General features: G+C 39.5%; 1 protein-coding gene across 3 annotated transcripts in view; it reads left to right on the top strand.

The window, feature by feature from the left end:
* Window positions 1-22880, top strand: part of smad3a (SMAD family member 3a) — a 29674-nt gene extending 6794 nt beyond the window's left edge. For 2 of the 3 annotated variants that reach the window (XM_044167996.1, XM_044168780.1), the window contains exons 2-8: window positions 12829-13022; window positions 13436-13570; window positions 14472-14597; window positions 15517-15729; window positions 15905-16042; window positions 17428-17572; window positions 19547-22880. In XM_044167996.1, coding sequence (XP_044023931.1) covers window positions 12829-13022; window positions 13436-13570; window positions 14472-14597; window positions 15517-15729; window positions 15905-16042; window positions 17428-17572; window positions 19547-19670 — 1075 coding nt within the window. In that variant the 3' untranslated portion in view covers window positions 19671-22880. Of the gene's footprint in view, window positions 1-2528; window positions 2545-12828; window positions 13023-13435; window positions 13571-14471; window positions 14598-15516; window positions 15730-15904; window positions 16043-17427; window positions 17573-19546 lie in introns of those variants that run through there. The other variant, XM_044169607.1, reaches the window with a different exon arrangement.
* The last annotated feature ends 2216 nt before the right edge of the window (window positions 22881-25096 follow it).

Raw genomic sequence — 25096 nt, 5'->3', positions numbered from 1 at the left:
TAAATTATCAAAATAAAATGACCCAAAAAAACAACAACTGGCCGATGGACTCAGCCAGCTAAGATATTGTGTATAGCTGCACTGCTTCATACTCCAGCTACTTGAATGCCACACACACATGCTGTACATACAGTATACACATCCTACACATCCTGTCATTTAGCTTAGTAGAGCTGCAGCAGAGCTCTGTGCATCCTGTCTTTATTAGTGGATATTGTTTGTCTGAATTGTGTGTGTGTTTCTGTGTGTGTGTGTTTTTGTGTATCTATGTGTTGATACTTGTTTGTGCTTCATAGTGATTTTTATATTGCCATTATGTCGCTTGGATCAGTTGGTAGTCATCATATTTGACGCATGCTGTTGTTTTCTTAGTGGTCAAAGTTGATAGATTGATGTTGCAAGCGCAATGCTGCGACAACAAATTGACATTTTTGTTAATGAGAATGGACATGAATGGTGGAAAGCAAAGCCAAAGACGGAGAGTGATGATTATACACCCACAGAGATTTAACTTAGCAACACCTGCCCAGGATAAATCCAGGTTTGGGTGCAATTTTGGATTGCAGTGGATTTCAGGTTGAACCAATGCTTGATTTTAAAAGCTGATGGTTAACACTGTCATCACAAATCACTTATTGTCATAATGTACCAAACATGTAGTTGCATCTCTCTTAACACCAGTTAACATAGCCAGCATACTTTTGACACACACTTATAAATTCTGTCCTACTGATTATTTTCATAATCTATTAATCTGATGATTATTTTCTCAATTGATCAATTGCATGATCTATAAATCACCAGACAACAGTGAAAAACTGCCCATCACAATTTCCTAGACTCCTAGGTGATCTCATCAAATGTCTTATTTTTAAGACAAAGATTTTCAATTTACGTCAAAGTTAAGTCATGGAAATCCAGCAAATTCTCACATTTGAGAAGCTGGAACCAACAAATTCTTGGCATTTTTGCTTGAAAAAAGACTTAATCCTTAAAAGGCTTAATTGATAAGTAAGATAAAAAAAGATAAAAAATAATTAATATTCTGTCGATAGATTAATGTTGCAGCTCTAGATTATGTAGAAACAGTGTAACAAGATATACTGCCTCTCTTTTATAACATATTACCCAAAATAATTGAATATCTTTGACAGTATATATTAAATGCACTCCAAAGTCCAATATTTATAAAGTTTGGAAATCATAAAATAGTCACAATATTACACGATCCAAGTACTTGAACGGACACATTAAGAATCAATATAGTTTCATGTTGGGAGATCCTTGCTGAGTGCCTCTTTGCTGTTTTCTCTCACCTTTGTCTTAATTATGATTCAGCGTGGTCAAAAGTCTACCATCTCCTTTTTACACAAACACACACTCGCGTCTCACGTCTCGCACTCACTTAGGTAGCTTTCATGTCAAGTATCACACCTGAGTCATCCGAGACAGCATTGTTCGACAGGGACGCGGTACAAGACAGGTCACAGAGAGTTTATGTGTGTTGCCTGTCTGTGTGTGGTTGGCTGCTCTAATGATGGTAATAAGTTGCCCTCGACCATTGGGTTCAGGATTCCTGTCATCGTTTGATTGGCTAGACAGAAAGGGGACACTGCTGTGAGTTTGAAGATTACAGTACCTGTGTTATGGTGTTTACCTTGTTGTTACCAAAGAGTTTTGACCTAAAAAAACTGAAGGAGTCAAAGCTCAGTGGGTTCACCTGGCTGCTACTGCTGGTTAATAATTTTATTTAATTGTTTACTGTTTCAAAGTGGGGTCATATAGTGATGGTTTTATTTGCTGACATTCCTGATGTTTAAATGAATAACAGCTATGTTTTATTTAAAAACTTATGTTTATGGACAATTATTTGAGAAGTTTTAATTGAAATCACACTGAATTATATTGAACTACATGAAATATCATGTAGTTTAATGTGGTAAGCTTTTGATTCAGATTTTTTACCGTGTGATTTTCTATATGAAAGCCATATCGCCATTATGTACTTATTATAATAAATAATAGAAAATAAAAATTGTAAAAACGTGATTCCCGCATTCAGGCCGCTTCACTAAGGGGATTAGTGAAACTAATATTAAATGGATTTTATGTCATCATACATGTTTGTGTGTGTGGTTAGTCAGCTCAGAGGAATGCTCTTTCTGCCCGCCGGGGCCTCGAGGAGGGCGTGGGCTGCTGTTTGGTTTTTGCATTTGCTTGCATTAGGGGTGGAGGGGGTTAGAGAGAGAGCTCTGCCTCGACTTGGCCCTGGCCTTTTCACTATCTGCGGGGGAGTGCGCGTGCATGATGCAGAAACACACGCACACAGACACGTTCACCAGACAACAAGCCTGCCTTTGTGCTCCACTGGCCACTACCACCACTGCTGCTGCTACTGGTGCTGGACTACAGCTGGATATTTGTGAGAAAACAACTGGACATGAAGGAGCAGTGGTTTAAAAGGAGAGGGGGAGATTACTTTTAAGCCACGAGGACAAGTGAAAGTCTTAAAATACAGAAAGAGAGGGACAGATGGCTGAGAAGGTTGGTAAAAGTTGGATGATATTGTTTAAGATAAGCAGCGTCCATCACTAAAGACACCATAGTGGTCCAGGACTAAGAAGGGCATAGACGAGAATGTTTTGACACTGGTTGACAAAAATCATCTGTTGATCATTTATTTCATTAGGTTGTCTGAAACATTCATCCTACTAGAATCTACTCTTAAGATGAGAGCACCGCTTCAGCTAAAGTGGAGGAACCAGAAACTCAAGTCTAGCTAAGAGCTCCCCAGACACACAAGAGACCGTGGGCCCTAATCAAGATTTTGACCTCAGTAACCTCATCTGAGTTTGTCATGATTCGTGTAGTATTTCACTGTTGTAATGTACCCTGTCATCAAAATATTGATCTTGTGTATTCTCTCAACGGGCCAACTTCTAGGTTGTGAAGTACTAGTAATATTTAACTATGCCTTATTTTGGATGGACTGCTGGGAACCCTGGGTGCTCCGGTTTCCTCCCACAGTCCACAAACATGCAGGTTACATGATTGGAGACTCAAAGTTGTTCATAAGGTTTGAATGTGAGGCTCAAAGTGTTTGTCTATATGTGATAGCCCAGTAATAGACTGTTGACCTGTCCGATGTAGGGTTGGGTACCAGTTCACAATTAGTCCTAATCTTGTTAACTTATTCTTTGATCAGATAGTTTCTGATTTAAATCCAAATTTTGCGATTCATATTTTAGTTTCTTGTATGGGTGCTTATGTTTAGACAACATTTAACATTTAGAGAACTTTGGCTTCTTTTGTTAAATGAAAAAAAGCTTTAGTGGAAAAAGGTTTTTGTATTTCTCAACTTTTAAACAGTGACCCTGTAATACTGCTGTAAAGAAGGCCCACTACTATGCCGGTTTTGCTTTTTTTGTACTGAACCAAACAACATAATGCTGCCCTAGTGTGGGAATTTAGATAGCATGCCGGCGTTCCAGAAGCAAAAGAGGCGTGACTTGTAACACAACAGTGTCGGCGTCTAGTGTGACGTACATACGTGTCGGGCAGCAACAATACTTTCTAAACAATAATAATGGCGGGTGAACTGAGTGTTGAGGTGCTTTTGCTAGCCGTGCACATTTATGCCACTCTGCAAACGCAAGCAAAATTGCGAGCAACGTCTTTGTGCGATTGATTTGATGCTAACTGCTGCTAGCTGCATATTTAAATCCCCCGGTGGTGGGTTGCACACATAACATGTCATCAAAATGTCACACCCCTGTCCTGTCCTGGCTCCCCCATTTTACACAGACGTTGAATCGACTGTGTTCTTATCTCCACGGCCATCTTAACAGCGAACAACAATGTCCCCCGTGTTCGTACATTTATACAGAAGGGAAAGGCGGAATAACGGTGCAACATTCCCACCTTGAACAGGCTGTGTAAAAGGAGCTATAGTAACTCATATCAACGATACCCAGTTCTTGTCCTGGGTGTCAACAATAGTGTACTTTTTTCTCAGTATTCAATATTCTCAGTATGAGAATGTTCTCATTTTTATTTTATGTTTTTGTACATTGGAAAGTAAGCACTTGCCACAGCCTATTTTCCTTACTTCTAGCCATATCTGAGCTCACATAATTATTTTGGCCTATATTTCAGAACTCTGACCATCAGTTCAGAAAATAATCAATCAACAATCAACCACTGATGTAAGCTGTTGGACTGACCACAGGGTTAACATTTGTGGCCAAAGTTAGTGAGCAAATGAACTTAAAACTAGACTCCAAAAAGTAACAGGACTGGTTGATTATCAAGCATGGAAAAGCCTTGCAAAATAACAAATGTGCCAGAATTTGTACTTAAATGATGATATCAAAATCTTAAATTTAAGTGATTAATGAAGCTCAGTTGATTTTAGCCACTGAGTCCCAAGTAATAGTTGTAATTTGTCAAGTTAATATCAACTGTTTATCAAATCACACTCGCTCAAACATACTCCAAACTTATAGGTTTTTTTGATTGTAGAAATTTCACTTTGTGGGATATCATATCCAGGTGGCGGATGGTATGTGTGGGCTGTCTGTTTAAAATAATGAACAAACATTAACTTTACTGGACTAGTAGACCTGCCTATACTCTGCCCTGCTGTAGGGTTGCTTAACTGTGACTGAGGACTGTGGAGAAAAATGTATTGATGACTTGCATCTGGAATAGTTTCAGTCATTCATCATTTTGATTCAGAAAGAGAGAGACGGGCTGCTCAGCTCATTGACTATTAGCAGTAAAACTAATGGTTCCCAGTCCTCTGTCGTCCCCCCAGTTTTTTTAGTCCAGACTATGTAATTTGTCGTCTAGCCTTGCCAGTCGCCTGTCTGTTGGTTTCTTATTTCACATTAGGCCCTCCTTCACTGGTCCCAGCACACTCCAGCCCTATGATATCACCTGTGGGCCACGGTCAGACTTTTTTTCTCTCACACGCTATTCTTGGTTTTCTTCCTTCACCCGCCCCCCACGCCCCCTTCTTTTGTAAGAAAAAGAGAAGTCTGATGGCTTTTCCAGAGAGAGTGGGAGGTGTGTGTGTGTGCGGAATATGTTCCTCTGTGTGAGTTGCTGGAATTTACTCGCAAGTCAAGATTTGTGCACTTTGAGCATTTTGTTTCTGTGGTCAAGTTGATCACTGCTGGCCCACAATGATGAAATATCTGTGTGAACCAAAAAATCTAAATGTTTTGAAATGTTTGAATTTTGAGAAAATGTCCATGTGAAAATAAAACTGTCTAAGGTTTTGCCATCTGTCCCTTAGTATCAAAGAACAAGGACAACAAATTAGAATTTTTATTATTGATTATTCTTTTCGATAGTTTTCTCAAGTGATCGCTTGGTCTATAAAATGTCTTGTTTTTGTCCAAAACCTCAAAGATATTCACTTTAATATCACATTAGACCAAAAAAAAGGTGCAAATCCTCATATTTAAGAATAGTGAACCAGAAATTTTTTGGAGTTTTTGCTTGAAAAATTATTGATCAGTTATCAAAATAGTGGCCAAGTAATTTTCTGCCAGTCAATTAATCAATTCATTAACTAATTGCGTCAGCTTTACTTTTTAGTCTTGCAGTTTAGCACCAATGTTTAAAAATCAGAAAAAAATCTCTAGTAATAGCAGATGAGATATTCCTCCATTGACAAGTGCTTTAGCAGACCAGAATGCAATGCAACCACAAGACAATACTATGTATATGATATATAAAGTGAGATGATAAAAATTTGTCCTCCAGATTTTGCTGCACTGTTTCTACTAAGAAATCCCTTTAATCCCTTTAATGTTTCTAGTTGTATTATTACAAGAAAAAATGGGATTTATCGGAATATTTGATTTACAGGATTTTTGCGTCATTGTGATGGGGTGCCTTCTTGTCAGTCACCTGGATTAGCCAAAAACAAACGTTATTTATTGTAAATGAAATTATTGTTGTCATAATAACATTCCAGAGTTGAAAAATCCTGTCTCATACTGTTACAAGGGTTTTGGTGTCTGATGGCTTTAAAACTCATGGATCTGTTACTCTAACCATCCCTGGATTATTTAATTGTCTCACCCTTCTGAAACAACATGCCTACCAAACCTGCATTGTTTTGATGCATGGCTGTTTTTGGCCTGAACGCATGGTAAATCAGACCAACACAGTGGCATAGGTTAAACCCACGTCAATGACAGAACTAAAGAGTCAGTGCGCGTCTGGCTTCACGGTCCTTCTCCTGACCAGGGCTGAATGCGGACGCTGCCTAACTTGCTGAACAGATATTTCCAGTCTGGAGTTTAATTCAGTGTTATTGTTGTTTAAATAACATTTAATCAACACAAGTGGGACAAACAGAGAAAGAGAATTTACAGAGCGTTTAGCTATAGAGAACTGAAACTGTCACTATTTTTATTTTTTAATTATGTAATTAATTCTGTGCAATTCTACGGCTGCAGATTCCTTGAATGGTGGCACAACAAGGGATTGACTTGTTTTACAACAGTTTTACAAGAACAGGTTCAACGTGTGTTGAAAATGTGTTCATTAATGTGCGAGGCAGGTGTCCTGTATGAAAAGGGGATAGCTGCAGTAGAAGGGGATGAAGCAGTTTTAGGGAAAATGAATTCACCAAACAGTGTTAAACTATAACTCTTCATTGCATACTAATTCCTGAAACGCATTGAACTTCACTTCGTGAAGTAACCATGTGTCAGGTTTCTAAACCAAAACATTAATGCAGCCCCTTCTCCAGAATTAGTGAATGATTTGTCTCATCACATGTTGTTATTGGAAGACAGCAGCCCTCTGCTAAATGTCATTGGACTGCACCCGTGTTGGTCATGGCTCGACAGACTAGCCACAGACTTTATGAAAGGCACAAAGGCCATTTCAGCCCTACACCCCTACACTCCCACCCCCACCACCCTTGCCCCTCACTCAGTACTGGGGCAGAGGCAGGGCGGTCAGGATAGTGGGACAGTGGGACAGACGGAGGAGAGGGAAGGGGGGTTTTTAGGGGCCCGTCACAGACACTCTGAGCTGCCCTGAGCTGTTGAGACAGTCTGCTAGCCCTTTTGTCCAGCAGCACCCTCCTTTCTTTATCCATCACACACTTTGTCCTCCCCCCCTCTATGCTCCTATAGGACAGATTGTGACTGGAGGTCCTGATGTTTACATGCACTTGCAGGCACTTGAAATGTCCCAAATCATGTCTTTCAATTTCTGAATTAAACATGCGTTTAGGTGCTTAAATAAAGTTTATATATGACAGCCTAATGAACAACACTGAAAGACAGCAAAAAAATAAAGTGACTCTAAAAGGCGTTTAGCTTCTCACAGTGTTTGCTGGCATCTTTTTAGTGAGCTTAGACTTTCATTTGAGTTTGAAGCTTGGCAGAGAGTTGTAAAAAGTCCATGTCAAAAGGTCTGAGCCCACAGGGAGCGAGCGTGTGTGTGTGTGTGTGTGTGTGTATTGGTTCAGCACTGCTCAGACCATCGCCAGCCTGAACACACACACAGTGTATATGTTTGTGTCTCTGAGCGTAACTGGGCATGCCTGAGAGTGTTTGTTTTGCCCCCCTCCTCCTCAGCACAGTGAAGCTCAATCTGCTCTGTCTGAGTCTGTTTTATTAGTCAGCCAAACACACACACATCTAAAATGTGTGTATGCACTCCTCTTCACTATCACACACAACTGCGTATCCTCCTTCTTTTCCATTCAAACAACCCCTTCACACAGATTATTGCTAAATGTGCAAATCCACTGGAGGTGTAGTTATTTTATCTCACTCTTGCTCACCTTTGAGTGTGTGTGTGTGTGTCTGTGTGTGTGTGTGTGTATGCACAGATTGCACTGAATACCATTCACACACAAACAGAGCTGGTTGAGCGTAAAGGTCAGGTTCAGCCTCGGCATTGGGTCATGGAGCACAATGATGTTGACACAATTTCCCTTGTGGCAAAAAATCTATACCAATTTGTCCCTTTCATTTTTGGACATCAGTTTCACTCTGATAAACGTCCACACTTTGGGTCTTGTTCTTCGTCAGAAAGGGAATCAAGGTGGCCTAAAGATGACAGTAGCACGTTTTAACTAGCAACAATGTTGTCTCTACAGATGGAAATAAAAATGAATGCAGGACAGAAAAGTGGAGGGAGGTTGGGATATTTCGACTCATTTTATTCTTCATTTTATGTAGCCTATTCTTTGGCTTATCAAGTCGTTGCAGTTGTGCTTGCATTGAGGCTTTTTGTTTCAAATCATTGTGACATATCTCATAGTAGAGCTATTCCTTCGTCATCGCTATCCATCGAATTTTTCAGTGTGAGTTGTGACTTTGTCTGTAAATATAATCAGTCTGTGGTGATCTGTGTTGACCAGTTTTCTGGTGCTGTAGGGAGGAGCTGAAGGTTGAAAACTGTTGGCCTGGATTCTTGGAAGCCTTCAGATCCCACCCATGTCCTTCAAATCTTCAGTCTGGAACACACACAAACACACACACACACACACACAAACACAGCAGGGAATTTGGGGTCATACTTCTCCCCCCTGCTTCATAGCTGAAGCACTCTGAGCTCATTTTAAAGTGTTTTGCAGGATCTGAGGTTGGCTGTTTAGAAAGTGCTACTGGCTCCCCTAAACAACAGGCTGAGGCTTGATGGTGGTGCGGGAGTGGTTTTTACTGTCAGGGAGGTGTTTCTCATTAAAGTCTCATTCAATGTGCAGTAATTCAGATTGAGAAGGGTATGTGTGTCTAGACCTGTCTATATGTTTCATGGGCACAATGTTTTGACTGTTTGTTTTTCTTTTTTCTTTTTTCTGTATGTAAACAGAATTGAATAAAACTACCATGTACTATAAGAGAGTAAATTGGCATGGCCTGTGAATACTGTAGAGTATACCAATTAACTTAAAGGTGCCTTACCACTAGTAGCACTATGGAGCAATGTTTTTATGAGTGGTTCCCTGTTCTATTTGTGTCGTACGTATCCAACATGCATGTGTGTGTGAGCACGCGGTGCGATGTGGTACACATTCCTACTGTCAGTTTCACACTATTCCACTGATCGTCACTTGGTGGCTTCTTGGAGAATTCTTGGAGAATTTGGGCTGGTTTGTGAACTGTTGCTTTTGTGTGTCTCTAAATCCCACAGAGACATTGTACTGCATGTATATACATGAACTTGACTTGATTTGACTCTCCATTAACGTGAAATAATTAATAATGGCCAAGTGGGGGATATAACTGGGCTTTAAATCGCATTTTGTGTTCCCAGCATTACTGCCTGAGGACTGGTGATACATAAAGTAATATTCATTGTTTCTGGTTGAGTGTAGAATAGATCATCTGTTGTGTTGTGCACATGCGCAGTTCAGTTATTGAACTTATTAGTGTGACTCAAATCATATCTTTACTGTAACCCTTTTCTTTAAAAACACTGACTGCAAAGGGCGTTACAAAGAGAAGGACACTTAAGTACTGTAGGACGCCAAATAGCCAGTAATGCTACTGCAGTTTGTACATGTCTGTCTCAGCCCATGCAGAGTTTAGCCCCACTAAACACCCACTCAGCAGCAGGGACCTAACACACATACCACTGACATCAGATCAGCCCTGTCTGACCATTTAACACACGTGAAAAATATACTGTCAGAGAGGTATTGTTCCAACTTCATGGTTATTTTTGATTAGATTTAGACTTTATTGTCCCAGAGGGAGATTTGTTTTCACAGCCAGTTCAACATAGAAACACACAGATATGGACACAGCGACATGCAGATAAAGATAATACATACAGTCCTTGTGAATGCATTCATATATCCCAGCACTCATAGTCAGTGAGGCAGTTTATTTAATGCTTTGAACAGTTTGCGCTGTTATTAAGTAAATATCTTGTTTCCTTCAGTCATTGTTGTGAGTGTCTACATGTGATCACTGTTCCCCTTCGCAAATGCACTTTTCATGTGTTTCCTTTGTGTTATAATGAATTGTGTAAAATTTCCTGATTCACTTTTGTAGCTGCCTTTGTAACGGCAATTTAGTTACTTCAAAGCTACTAACTGTCTTTATGTTTCTTTTATTCTGTTCAACCCTTGTAAAACAAGGTTGCAAAGGGAGTCAGTTAAATACCAATTTACTTTAATTAGCTTTAATAAGTGCACTTTTGAGGCAACTTACAGATGTATGAAAAGGCCTCACTTGCTGTAGCATCAGTCACAAACAGCACAGAATTATGCAACCTGGTAAAACGAAACAGCTTTAATAAATCATGATAATTAATATATGCCAGGAAAACTGCAATAGAAAAGAGGAACAGTGGTCACAAGTAGACCTTCACAAACACTAACCAAAAGACATTTGACAAAATGTTGGCTTAACATCACTACAGCTACAATACAATTAAAAAAATTTGCCAAAATTACATTATTAGCTTTACAAAGATAGTATTTATTGCAGGGGTTTGTACTTGATTGCATAATAACCCAAGAGGTTCCTGTTTATTTGTCTACTCTGTGTAAGTATCCAGATTGTACTTTTTGGAGCAGCCAAATATCTCAGTATTGTTGAATGTTTTCACTCAACACTAAGTTCAAACGCTGACTGGTGGGCCAAGCACTGTTGTTTGTCCTTGATTTAAAAGCCTGAAGTCTGGGAGTTCTTTTGATCCGACGCTTGTGTCTGCGTTGCCTGTGTTATCATGAGGCATCTTTAGCCATATTACATTGTTATGTTCTTAGTCATGATATGATTATTATTAATATGTTGCTCACTTCCCTTTTTGATGTGTCAACAGTGATAACCTGCATGAAGTTGCTGTGGCTCACTCTGAAAAATCAGAAGACACAATTTATGTTTTTATTCTGACATGTATGATGGAGAAAAAAAAGTTTTTTATGTGTCGTTCATTCAACCATAAAATGCTATTGTGACACATTAGCATTTTATGGTTGAGGACATTTTTTCAGTTCTCTAATGGTGGCTACTGAACCATTATGTAAAGCCTCAAGAAATTGCTCCTTTTTTACAAACTGTGAAAAATGTTGGCCGGTGTAGTCCCTCATTCGTCCAGGAATGTTCCATCATAGAAAAGGTTTCAACCGTAACCGTATGTAATCGTAAAAGAGTGTCTAGATGACTACGATTGAAACCTTTTCTACGATTTGAAAAATGTTGCCAACTTCATTCCAGCTTTTCAATCATTAGATGCCTATAAAGGGTCTCCCTACTTAACGTCTCACTGCATTACTTTCATTATATGGGGAATATTATTATTTAAGGTTTGTATGGCGCAGGACAGTTCTTCTGAATTATACTCGATATACACGATTTTGACCCATATGAGGCTTTTGGATACAGAATCAGGTTGGCATTAACACATCAGCTCTCACTCGCAGGCTTTAAGGATGTGATTTTCAGAGTCTGAGCTTCACTAGCTTTTCTCCTGTGATAGTTCTTCTTCATATGCTTCTTCAATTGTATGCTTCTGTATGCTTGTGTGCACATAAAGTACTCAGACACTATTTATAAATTCAAGACACCCTCCCCCCCAACACACACACTCCCCAGCCCCTTTTAAAGTACAGAGGCAGTGAATGAAAGCTTTTGCCATGAAAAATTAAAATGCTATTCTCTGCTTGCTGGATGTACATGTAGTTGACCCAGATGAGGCACTACTGAGCTTTCAGTAGACAGTACACAGCCTTGTTTTTATTTTGGAACAGACATTTGTCCCTCTAAAGGGCTTTAGCTTATACCTTTGACCCTTACTCAGTATTTGTTTTTGCATAAGACGATGAGCGTGTTTTGTTTTCTCTTTCATGGGTCGTTGTGCTCAGAGATTACAGGCTACATCCCCATTATGACAATCTGCAGCGTCAAACTACCGTTCATTACTATCTGGCAGTCTAAATCATCATCCTGCCAATAGTATTGTATGACAGATGAGTGCAGATGTTAGAAAACAAAATGAAATTCCTGTTATACAAACTGTAATCTCACTTCAGGTTGTTCATCATTAGACATCGTCTCATAACCAGTGCACATACAGCTGGGGCCCTCATCAGTAGGAGGTAGTGTCAGAGGTAGTGTTTGATATGGAGGACAGAATTGTGTAAGGTGAATTCTAATATGAAGACTGATTTAAAACTCTTTATAAAAAAATATTTAAATTCTTCTAGACTGTGAAAGAAAAGGGTGTATTCCTGCACAATGTCAGTTTGTTAGAGACCTTTTGGTCATCAATTTCCAATGTGAAACAACACATTTATGCTAAAACAACAGGCTGTAACAACCAATCAAAAAGGTGTGCCAAAACACCTGAGACAATTACCACATCAATAACTGTTAACGTCCTTAAAATTAGACAAATAATATACAAATGAAAATAGAGGGGAGAAATAAAAGATGAGATGGGTAATGCAAAATAAATTACATTTTACTCCAAAAGATAAAGTCCACAAAACGAAAGTCCGACAATAACCAGTAGGAGTCTCATATCAAAACTGGTAATATCGTCATAAAGTTGAAGAAAATAAATCTATAAATGAAGACAGGGACAACGTAATTAAATAATATTAAGGAAATATTATGTAAATAGTCGAATATTCCACATAATATCAAGTCAGCATTTCAAGAGAAAACTTTCAAGTAAATATTCAAATGTTACACAACATGTTACACATATAAGGGCCAAGAAAAACTTTTTTTTTTTCGTTCTGAAAATGCTTGAAAACACATAATCAATATTTCAAACAAAAGGTTGCAGGTACTTAACAAACCTCTCTGCTTCTTCCTCTCCTCATATCTGCAGGTCTCTGGATGGCCGTCTGCAGGTTTCTCACAGAAAAGGTCTGCCCCACGTCATCTACTGCCGTCTGTGGCGCTGGCCCGACCTGCAGTCCCACCATGAGCTGCGGGCGGTGGAGCTGTGCGAGTACGCCTTCCACACGAAGAAGGATGAAGTGTGTGTCAACCCGTACCACTACCAGCGAGTAGAGACGCCAGGTATGACAGCTTTGAGTGTGTTTACCTCTTCTTCAGATGTTATCATGGTTCTAACAGCAGTTTCGAAAAACTTTTTCCAAGAATTTAAAGGATGAAGTTTTACAGTTTGTCCAAATTCATTTCACCTTGCTGTCAGGGAGCTTTTCAGTAGAACAATCTGCCTTTTTTCCAAGGCACATTTTTATAGACTTGTTTTCATCTAGAGGGCTTATCCAATATTTTTCCTGTGATTTATTGCACATATCTTTGTCCTATTATTGTTTTATTGCATCATTTCATTGTTTTGTTATTATATTGTGTTGCATTACATATGTATTTGTTTTATCCAGATATGAAACTAATCACTATTTCTATGTTCTAAGAAACTACTTGCTTGTTATGTGTGTCTGTCTGTCTTTATGTCCATTATACAGTACTCCCACCAGTGCTGGTGCCCAGACACACAGAAATCCCCAGTGAGTTCCCGCCTCTGGATGACTACAGCCATTCAATCCCCGAAAACACCAACTTCCCTGCTGGCATCGAGCCTCAGAGCAACTACATACCAGGTACCAGCATGCTTCAGGATTTACACTCAGATACCCCTTATACACCAAGACTGGTATGAGAATCTTTTATACCAAGTCCGATATCCACAGTATCCCACTGTCAAGCTGATAGCATTATACATGGGCATGGTTCCAGGCAATGCATCACATTTTTGTCTTTTCTGTTTAGTTACTTTATCATTCAAAGTTCTTTGCTAAGAGAAAATTAGATCTTGTGGACCAGTAGTTGTACAGACGGTTATAATCCTTGATTTTGGGTTACCCACATAAGGACTCCTTTTAGTTAACCTGCTCTTTTGTTCATAAATTGAGCACTGACAAGCCTCTGTTGCTGCATCTGTATCCTACACATTATCAACATTTTTTAAATGAGATTCTGAGTGACTTCAGATGAAGAAAATGATTGACATATACACCTTTCACACTGACACAGTGATGCATTTCAGTCAATCTGAATGGGTCAACAATTGTTATCCGACATGGCTTCAACATACTCTTCCCAACCAGGGTTAAACACAGACCTAATGCTAATCTGTTTTTGTTTTTTATGAAACGTGACCGCATGTTTCTATTAGGGAGGACAATTTAATTTAATGTCAGAGTAGTCTAAAAAAGAACAAGTGAATGAGAGACACAGAACAAGCAGGTGGGCAAGTGAGAACAACTAAACTGAAATTTTGCTGTATTTGATATAAATTCTATGTAATGTAATTCTTTGTAGATTGCCAATTTTTTATATTTTCCTTCTTGTCTCCCTGTGTCGTGTTTTAATCAGCCAGCTACTATACATATACAGAAGACATTTCCACCAGATCTATCTTCGGGAACTTTGCCACAAATGTGATGACTTGTTGTCCGTGTGTGTGTTTGTCTATGTGTTGCGTGGGTTTTCGTGTCTCAGAAACGCCACCACCAGGCTACCTCAGTGAGGATGGAGAGACCAGCGATCACCAGATGACCCACAGCATGGACACAAGCTCCCCAAACCTGTCACCTAACCCTGTTTCACCCACACACAGCAACTTAGGTAAGGACTGTCTGTGTGTGTGTATGTGTGTGTGAGTGTGTGTGTGTGTGTGTGTGTGTGTGTGTGTGTGAATGTGTGTTTGTATACTTTTCTGTCTTCACTAACAGACAAATGTTTCAGTAGTGTATCTCCCCAGTGGGGAATTCTCTGTTTGATTTAACTCCATTTTTGTAAGAGGAAACCAGGTGATGAAAGAAGCCTTTGTCTTCCCGGCACCATGTGAGCTGTTGAACAGGCCAAGACACCATTCAGCCCACGCTAACATCAATGACAATATCCTACGTTTATTCTATCAGGATGGAAAAACGCCAGGGGGCTTGGCTGGAAAGCTACTGTTGAAATAACAAAATCACACCAGGTTCATTTGGCAGTGCCGTCCAGCTCTGTTCTGGACTTCAAAGCCAAGGACAAAATGTTGAAGTTGTTAGAGAGTGGCCATGTTGAGGGGGAAAAGAGCTAATTACCAGAACCAGTTGAAGTTACTGAAAATTATCATGGATAAGCCTGTAATTTGACCGTTTTGGCTCAAGCGTCCCACCAGTGAGGGTTGAGTTTCCACATTTTGTCTGGTAAAAGCTTCTGGGAAACAGCATATGGGTTTGACATTTTGTGACGCAAGCTCAGCCCTAATGTTTTCTTTGGTAGCATTTTTCTTCCCCCTCTATATCCACCTTAGCCCCTTTTCTCCCCACATTTCACCCATTTTGCCTCATCTTTGCTTTTCATTTTCTCTCCCATCTATTCTGTTTTCTGGTAATTATTTCACTGATTTGCACCAACTTCTTACCATGTTCTTACCCTTGAATCCTGTCTCCTGGTACTGTTTGTTTCTACAGTTTTGCACTCCATTCTCTTGTCTCTACTTTCCATTTTGGTTTGATGAAAGCAAACTGTATCTTTCTCCATCTCTCTGTGTCAGACCTTCAACCAGTGACATACTGCGAGCCAGCCTTCTGGTGCTCTATTTCCTACTACGAGTTGAACCAGCGAGTAGGAGAGACCTTCCACGCCTCACAGCCCTCGCTGACAGTGGATGGCTTCACAGACCCCTCCAACTCAGAGCGTTTCTGCCTCGGCCTGTTGTCCAACGTCAACCGCAATGCAGCTGTGGAGTTAACCCGCAGACATATTGGTAGGACTCCATTTAGATCTGCTCTGCACATATGCTAATTAATTTAGAACAGCATGATGTTCCTTTTTTATACCAATTCCAAATAAGACATTACTCTACATTTGTAATTACTGCTCATGTCTTTGTTGTGACATGAGTTTTATCTGAGGAGTTTGTTGTTCTGTCTCTGTTCAAGGCCGTGGTGTGCGGCTATATTACATTGGAGGAGAAGTGTTTGCTGAGTGTCTCAGCGACAGCGCCATCTTTGTCCAGAGCCCCAACTGTAACCAACGCTACGGATGGCACCCTGCCACAGTCTGCAAGATCCCTCCAGGTGTGTGTCAAGCTGACAGAGACAGAGAGAGAAAGATGGGGACAGAGAGACATACAACTGGGGAGAGAGGACAGAAGAGAGAGCGAGACAAATGGGGAGAAATGGCGAGACGAGGAGTGAGGGAGGTAGATGGAAAGAAAAATTGAAAAGACAGAACTGGAAATTGACAGTATCTGTGGCTCAGGAGGTAGAGTGGATCAGCCGCTAATCACAGGTTTGACAGTTTGATCCCCAGCTCCTTTTGTCCATCCTATGTGTGTGAATGGTTGAATGAGAGGCAAATTGTAAAGGGCTTTGGATAAAAGTGCTATATAAATGCAGTGCATTTGCCAAAAAGGTAGAGACCAACATACACAAAAAAAAATCGGTTTGCAGATGCCTGTATGTACCTTTTCCCAAAAATGTCCAGTATGAAGTTGTGTTGTCCTTAACTTTCACAACTGAGTGTAGTCTTTGGGCCAGGAATATAAAATTGCAGTAGTAACATGCGTTTTTTTCAGCGACTTTCTGCTGCCAAAATTCTCCAGTTTGAGCACTTTCATTGTCTGTGGCAAAACTGACGACATTGTGATTCTTTAAAATGGATGATTCAGAACAGATTTACTGTTGCTGTATCATCACAACTGTGAAAAGTAGAGGCCACATCTAGCCCATCACTTACTACTTATCACTTACCGCTTTGGCTAAAGTGTAGTCTGGTTAAAAATAAATGTTCTTCCTCTCCACAGTGGTCTGGCTACTTTTACCACATGATTTGTAAAAGTGTTGTCAGATGCAAAATGTTTAGACAAGCACCGTTGGACTTTGTTGTCTGAGTCACTAGACCCTTTCAGACATGCACCTCTTTACGTAAGGCAGTTTCATATGTTGGTTTCATGTCTGAATAAGCGCCCGAGTCACTTTTATATACAAGTGACTGTAATCTTATTAGGTCGGACCTAGTAACATTTCTCTATCACTTTCAACACAAAACAAGTCTGAATTGAATTCCGTCAGATTAACGTAAAGGCTGCACATTTAATACACAGAGATGAGGAGCAGGCTACAGAGGTCTGGTAAGCTCACTTCTTTCTAACGCCACAGCGCCAGATTTTTTTCATTTTCAAACTTGTAGTCTTTAGACTCAACTGATGCTGCCTCAGGTGACATCACATGAGGCAATTTATCAGATTTTAACTCCCTCTGGAGCCACAAAAAACTTTTTTCATATACGCAGTAGTACTCCCAAAAACGTGTAAACAGACTTTGATAGGGAAAATCGGTGGAGTTCCTCTTTAAGCCAAACCTCCCCAAAAGCAGTCCCCAGTCTTATGGTCATCTCTAAATACAGTAAAACCAACGTGATGTGACCTGACTTTTGGTTATGTTTTGGTTGTTCCCTCCAGGATGTAACCTGAAGATCTTCAACAACCAGGAGTTTGCTGCCCTGCTGGCCCAGTCAGTCAACCAGGGGTTTGAGGCTGTGTACCAGCTCACCAGGATGTGCACCATCCGCATGAGCTTCGTCAAGGGCTGGGGAGCCGAGTACAGGTAAGCTGCACTCACAGATCAGCTTTGGGTTAATGACAACCACGCAGACAATAGAAACAAACAGAATGTGAATCACATCCCACAGTCCAGCCGCCCCTGCTCCCAGGCATCTGCTCACACTCTGGTGAATCCGGTATATGACGTCGCCGAGCCCTCATCAATAGAAACAGGCCCTAGTTGGCACTCCAGACTATTTTTAAACAAACACACATGTGCTGTGTCAAAAAGAGATGTCAGACTTTCCCTCTTGCATCCCCTCCCTGTTTTCCATACAGTCTGACTCACTGATAGTGAGAAAGGAGGAGCAGATGATTGGCTGAAAGTTGGCTCTGCACAGGATGTTTCCTCAAGGGGGAAACCTTTGTGCTGTGAGCGACTGCTCACCAGTCCTGTCCAGACCAAATGCTGACATGTGGAGACACTTAAAAACAGGATTCAGGTTACTGGACCAGCCAAGCCTTCCTTCTTCTCTACCTCCACCCACACCTCACTATTTCCGTCTTTTCCCATGCTGACTGTTGGTTGTTTTTTTTTAAACTCTTTTGTCCCCTTTACCTGTTCTTTTTTAACTCACAAAAATAGACAAGATAAATGTAAAGATGAATGAAGGATCTTGCCAAACCTATAATTGTTGCACCTAATTTATTCAGATAGAAGGTTATTTCCAGTACTCATGAAACAAACCATAGAAACCAGAGGGAAATCATGCAGCTGGCAAGTGTCTGTTCATCTGGCTTGCCAATGCATAAATTAGATGGATGACAACATACAGGATACATTTTGCCTGCTGTTGTTGTTGGCATTGACTGAGAAATTAGTTGTTTTATTTACTTAGCTTGTTCAACCTGCCTCAAAACTTTGAACCAAATCAAATGTTCATTTTTGAAAAAAATAGCCTTTCTTTTCCCTTAAACCTGCTGCGTGTCCACACATCACTCACAAATGTGATTTGTCAGGGGAAAAAGCACAACACAAAGGAGTCACTGGCAGAGCACAGATGCATAAATGACAGGGTTATCACTGGGTGAGGCACACTGAAACCAGAATCTTTTTGGAAATCTAACCCCTCTTTTTATAGCACATACAAACTGCATTTTGTAATACAGCGTCTGCAGTGTTTTCTGCAGCTGATGTTGGTCTTTCACCAGGCACTTTAGGCATAAGAGCTGTCACCTAACTCCACTTACACTCATACATTATATTATTTTGAACACTTCTGCCTCTCCTCTCTGGGAAAAGCAGTAAGGGTTTTTGTATGAGGGCTGTAGGGAATCTGCCAAAAGAGATATCAAGAGGTTGAATGTCTCGAGAAAAAAAAGTATACTGCCTCTTCTGAAGTTTTTGAAGAATCAAGAACTAAGACATAAATGAATTATTATTAAGGTTTGTAGAAGAAAGGTTACAAAAGTTTATGAAACTAAACTTCCTATTTTCAGTTGCAGTGTGAGACCTATAAAATTACATTTTCTCTTAAGTATTATTCAAACTCTAGAGAGACACACAGGCTAGCAGGTTTTACCTCAGGTCATAACATTTATTCTGATCCAGCTAAACTCATCAATGTGTAGATGAGGCTTTGATAAAAAGACCCATATAAAACAAAATTATTGTAAACATGAAATGTAAATCCTATTTTAGGATTTCCAATCTCATCTGAAAGAATGACAACACGAATAGAAAAGACAGGGTTGGTTTTTCAGTTCACTTCACACTCTTATTTGAGAGTAAACTGATCTTAAATTATGTCTTAACTGGCATTAAAACTTGCTAAAAGTGTAACTCACAGAAGGTTTTTTGTGCTTTTTTTGTTGAGCCAGCTTCTTGCATCTGCCTTACATGGGGGCTAAAATGAAAGTAGAGTAGTTTGACTTTGCTGAAACTTGACTTTGTAAGTTTACTCACACAAGTCCTGCCCTGAAACAGCTGTCTCTGTGTACTCAACATCTGTTTCTGCTCTCCCTGTGTCTCTCCCAGGCGTCAGACGGTGACCAGCACCCCCTGCTGGATCGAGCTGCACCTGAATGGTCCCCTGCAGTGGCTCGACAAGGTGCTTACACAAATGGGCTCCCCCAGCATCCGCTGCTCCAGCGTCTCTTAGGGAAACCCTACATCCACCCACTTCCTGTACACCACGTCTCCTGTCAGTGACTAAAAACACACAGACTGCATTCAGACAAGAACGGCTACACGAGTACGGAAAGACGATGAGCCCCCCCTCCCCCCATTCAGCCAATTCTCAATCTGTAATTTAGTCCTTCCTCCCCACCAGCTGTCAGTAGCACTTTTTATATACATATTGTTGTGGCAAAGGGGACAAGTGCAGTAAAGCAGTACCATGTTAGTGTGATCTCCACATTTTGTCCAGAATTATTTTGATGGCAATTTTTTAATATTTGGCATCTACGTGCCAGAAAGGTTGTAGCAATTGGAGGAGGGTTTTGTTTTTTTCAATTAAGAGATTCTTATTTTCTTTCCTTATTTTTCATGATTTTTACGTTTTTTGTACAGATGTTAAAGTGGATTTCAAAAATGAATTACATTTTTTTAAGCATTAATAACAATTTTGTAAAGCATGTGTAAGATCATGTTAAATGCATTTCACTTGACTTTGTTTCTGTTTATTTGGGCATTTGATGTTATGAAGACATTTATAAATGTGACCCAGTGTTGTTCAACCACCAACACTGTGTGAAGGAATATACTGTAAGCCTAGCATGAATATTTGTTTAGGTTTTATGCAGCCTATGTTACTCTGACAAGACAAAAAACATGGTCTTTAACTGCAAATTCGACAGAAAGAAATCAAAGGAATCAGTCAAACTATAGATAAAATTTTTTCCCCCTCTCATAGCTGTAAACCATACATACTGATTTGAACCGTGGGCCAGATTACTCTGACAAAGCAGTCTGATGCTTCAGGATACAGTAGAGCAGACAGGAGGTACAACTCTTTAAACCCACATATAAGTACTTAAAGAAAATGGCATTCGTCAAATGTCATGAGGATGCACTTTTGTAAAATGTTAATATTCTAGTAAAGCGATGTTAGCAAAGTACATTCAGTAGCAGTTGTAGTTCACAGCTGCAATAGTTCTTGTCAGAGGGTTATATGAAATATATCCTGCATTAATTTCAGGAAGCCTTGCCAATTTGCAAAATACTTTTGCAGCATTGTATTGTGTAGTAGGTAGTATATAATAGGCATTTACACAGAACTTGAAAACATCTCACATACTGTACTACTCTGCAAACTTATAGTTAAATTACAAATTGAACACACAAAATGTAGTTGGAATACGTGTGTGTGATATGATTACTCTGCAGAAGGCTGTGTAAAGAGAGCAGGAAGATGCCTTTGCTTTTTTTAATTTTCTCTCTCAGCAGTCCATAACATTGGTCTTATTTTTAGCCATCAGTAATATTGACTTTTTGCACACTCAGGACCGTAAAAAAACAGCTGAATTATGTACAGAAACCAGTGAAAAGGACAGATGCATGACTCTCGAGACTTTAAAGTCTATTTTGCTACCAATTATTTTTGTAGGACAATAAGGTGATAACGTGTTGACGACTTCATCCGCTCCAAGTGTTTTTGCATGACGTGGCAGAAAATACTGCTAGCAGGTCTGGGGATACTAACCTTGTATTTTTCTACCTGTGAAGACGAGGCAGTTTCAGTACAAAGCACAGCTTTTTACAAAGGGAAATGTTTAGATAGACAGAGGCATGTAAATAACAGTAGCTTCTCAAAATCTGATGGCCCTATTTTTTTTTATTTTTTTTTAGGTCTATGTACATGTAGTACATACAGGTGTTATAATGTGACCATTAACCTTTATAATGTTGATGGTTTTGTAAACAGAAGAACAAAAAAGAAGCTCAAAAATGAAAAAAAAGTTGGGGAAAGCTATTGCTGAAATAGAAAAGCGTAGTCTTAGCTTTGTTCCGTTTCCTTTCAGGCACCCACTGTGATGGAAGTGGATCGATTTTCTTCTGGTTTTTAACACTAGACAAAGACACAGTGGGTGAACATGGACAATATTTGGAATCTTTTTATAGTACTTATTTACATTAACCCAGCTTTTGATGTTAATGCCAGCCCAGTGGTGCTAATCTTTAACATTTTAGGGACTCAAGAGAACCGCAAAGCCATAAGATTTTAATCTTAAAGCTGGTAGATTTTGATTTCTGTTAAATGATGGCTAATAAACCTTTAAACTGTAGTGTGGGATTGTTTCAGAAACGGTAGCATCTATCAATCTGAGACAAGACAGCTCTTTGTAGAGCTTCTAGTGTCCTCGAACGCAGCAGTCCTGATCCTAGTGGACTCTTTAACCCCATGGTCAATGTAATTACCAGGTAGGGAATATTTTGCAAGCAAATTTGTCATTTTTATACACTCTTCAAGTTATAATGCTCATGCTTTTCCCCTTGTTTAAATTGTTCACTGTAATCGTTATTATTAGTTGTGATTTATGTTTTTGTGCTCTGAATTGGTCTCTTTAGATGTCTTGTATAAAATTATACCCTTTATTTTTCTCTGCCTATAAAACGTTGATGTGATGCTTTATATTTTTGTTTATTATTGTTGGTCTATGAATAAAATATATATCTTGTGGTGATACTGGGGCCGACATGCCATGAAAGAAGGAAACTGAAGCTGGCTAGTACAAACCTTAAAAATCAAACCACATCTGTATTTCAGTAACTGTCAAGGTTATTCTTGTATTCAGTCAGATTCACTTTGTTGAGCAAAATTGATCAAATATGGAATAATTCAACATTATACATCAGAATAACCATAGTAACTTGATTGTATAGCTTAACAAGGTTTGTTAGCATGAAATGTAATTAAAGGCAGTTATCACAGGCCTCTCTGGAGACGTTTCAGGTTTTAAAATCCTGTTTTCTTCTGTAGTTTGGGGATTTCCTAGTCTGTGGTGAATAATTTGGCACTGTCCTCAGAAGCAGACAGAAACGGTAATTACAGGCCCACAGCAGACACTCTTGTTTCTTCACTTATTGCTACGTTACAAGCTAATGCAAACCATAACCATTTGTGCTGTCACAGAGGCACGACATTGCTTTAAATATGAATGCGGGCTTTGTTCTGATTCCCTTAAGGTAAAGAGGGCTGAACAACCTGCTTGGCTCTTCAGAAACCACTTCACTGTGGTTACAAATAGTTTGGGTGCATGAGCGAATCAATTGTTGAAGTGAGAGGGTGGCAGGATCAAAGCCAAATGGTGTTTCATTCTGCTGGTTCACTCTTTAAAATATCTGGATTCATTAAAAAACTGTCAATGTAGTAGCAAGGGTCTTCATCATTCATTTTTTTTTACATTTTTATACTAAATGAGATAGTTGTAGGCCTGAGCGCCTCCATTGTGTGATGGCATCAAAGGGTGAAGCAGCAACACAGTCTGCTGCTGAGTTCTGCCTGAGCCTCATTCTAGACAACACAAGCATTTAATAATTAAATCGGTAGTTTGTAGGAGATCCAAACGCAGGGCAAATATGAATCATTGATTGAGACTGTATATGTGTGCTTGTGCATGCTCATACATCAATGGAGAGGAGGCAGATTTGTTCCTCAAAGCATCAGAACAGTACTTAAGTTCTCATAATAATATACATGGTGTAGAGTCCGCAAAACAAAAACATTTCAATACTGTTTTTGAACACAGTTTTCAAGCATCTGTTTGAATTAGTTTTAAGCAGTCTGACTTATTACTTCGATCAAAATATATGGGCAACATTTCCTATGTTAGACAGGTTATGAGTTGGCTATGGAAACCTATATACAGTTACAAGGTATACAAGACAACTTTAATCGTGGACACTTACTAAGACTTGTACCAGAAATACAGTTTAATACTAAACTTTCTAATTAAAGTCATGTCCTTCTGAAGTATACCTCAAGATAGTAAATATAAAATAGTTTCAGGTTAATGCACTAAACTGAATAAAGAACTGGATGGATCCTGCCGATGGTTTTGGACAAGAAATCACAATGATACAGTGGATGATATCAGATTGCAGACACTGTTGCAGACACTGAAAATCATTTATAAATCATGGCCTCAAATGATTTATTCCACACAGACAAGATCCAGACACAAGCCGTTTTAAAATGAGTTGAAGAGCAGGAGGGTGGGGCATATGTTCAGGTTAAGTGCATTATGCTCTATAATCATTTTAACTTTCAAATATTTTCACTCGTAATTTCTCAGTTTCTCTGTTAAAGCCCTCATAACTGCCCACATTATCCTATGACTAGACCATACTAGCATTAATATGTGAACACTAGTTTATACTAGTTGTCATTATTTAGTGATAACATGTTGTCACTTAAGACCCACACACAGCTCATGTCACAGAGGAGGTGCACCCAAAATTAAATGGATGTCTGTTTAGTCTTTATTGTTTTTAGTTACACATTAATGCTCCCATACTGGTAACACTATAATTCATTCTTGGTCTAACTGAAGAAATCATCTCCATTGTTGGTTTGTGGAGTGTTGTGTGTACTACTGTTTTGGCTCAACACTGCCATCTGTTGGCTGCAGGGATTATTGATGGGCCCAATACAAAGTGAACTCTGTTGACATTATGGAAGGCAAGTATAATGTTGTAATGGTTCCAATAATGCAATAATGATATTGCCTTTATTTGATAGCAGTCACTAGAGAGGTGACAGGAAGTGAATGGGGGAGAGAGAGGAGGGATGACATGCAACAAAGGTCTCTGACCGGACTTTAACATGGGACGGTGTCAGCACCTTAGATGCCTATTCCACCAGGATGCCACGCTATTATTAGTTGTAATGTAAGACTATTACTTGTATCACTTTAATGTGAAAATTGTCACCTTTAACAGGGCAGAGATTCAGTATTATTGAAGAGGTGTCTTCCTGTTTGTACGTACAGTCTGTGCAGCACAGACATGTGTTAAGGTGACATAATTTAGATGAGAGCATATGTAAGGCAAAGCAATTTTATTTGAAATGTACCTTTCAAACAATGAAGCGCTTTAAATAAGGCAAAAAGTAAGACATTTGCCCCGAAACAACACATGCCACATTACAATGTGAAAATAATAGTAAGGTGTAGATTCAATCACTGCACAAATATTGAATTCAATCAGAAATTAGCCTGTTACTGTGGGCCTGTCTTGGCCCACATGATTACAGCTAATAGTGATTAAATGAACATGACTGTATGCAGTGGAATGAAAGGGCTCCATGCATCGACAGAGACAGAGGAAACATGGCTCATGTTGTCTGCTGAATTGATACGACTCAGTGTTGAGGAGTGGGCACAAAGATAAACAGATGAGTGCCGTCAGCTCTGTCCCTGCGTGAAGGTCACTCTGGAGCAGGTGCTGACAGCGAGAACATTCGTTGGTAAACAAATCCATCTTTGGAAAGGTCACCATTTGCTTCATGGCATTCTCTCTCTGTGTCTGTCTCTCTTTATCTCTTCATCTCTCCCCTTCTTTGTCACGTCTCCACTCTCTTCCTGC

Source organism: Siniperca chuatsi, linkage group LG1 (genome assembly GCF_020085105.1).
Source record: "Siniperca chuatsi isolate FFG_IHB_CAS linkage group LG1, ASM2008510v1, whole genome shotgun sequence".
NCBI classification, from domain to species: Eukaryota; Metazoa; Chordata; class Actinopteri; order Centrarchiformes; family Sinipercidae; genus Siniperca; species Siniperca chuatsi.
Note: the sequence above shows the minus strand (reverse complement) of the source record. Positions and strands in the feature narration are given on the sequence as shown.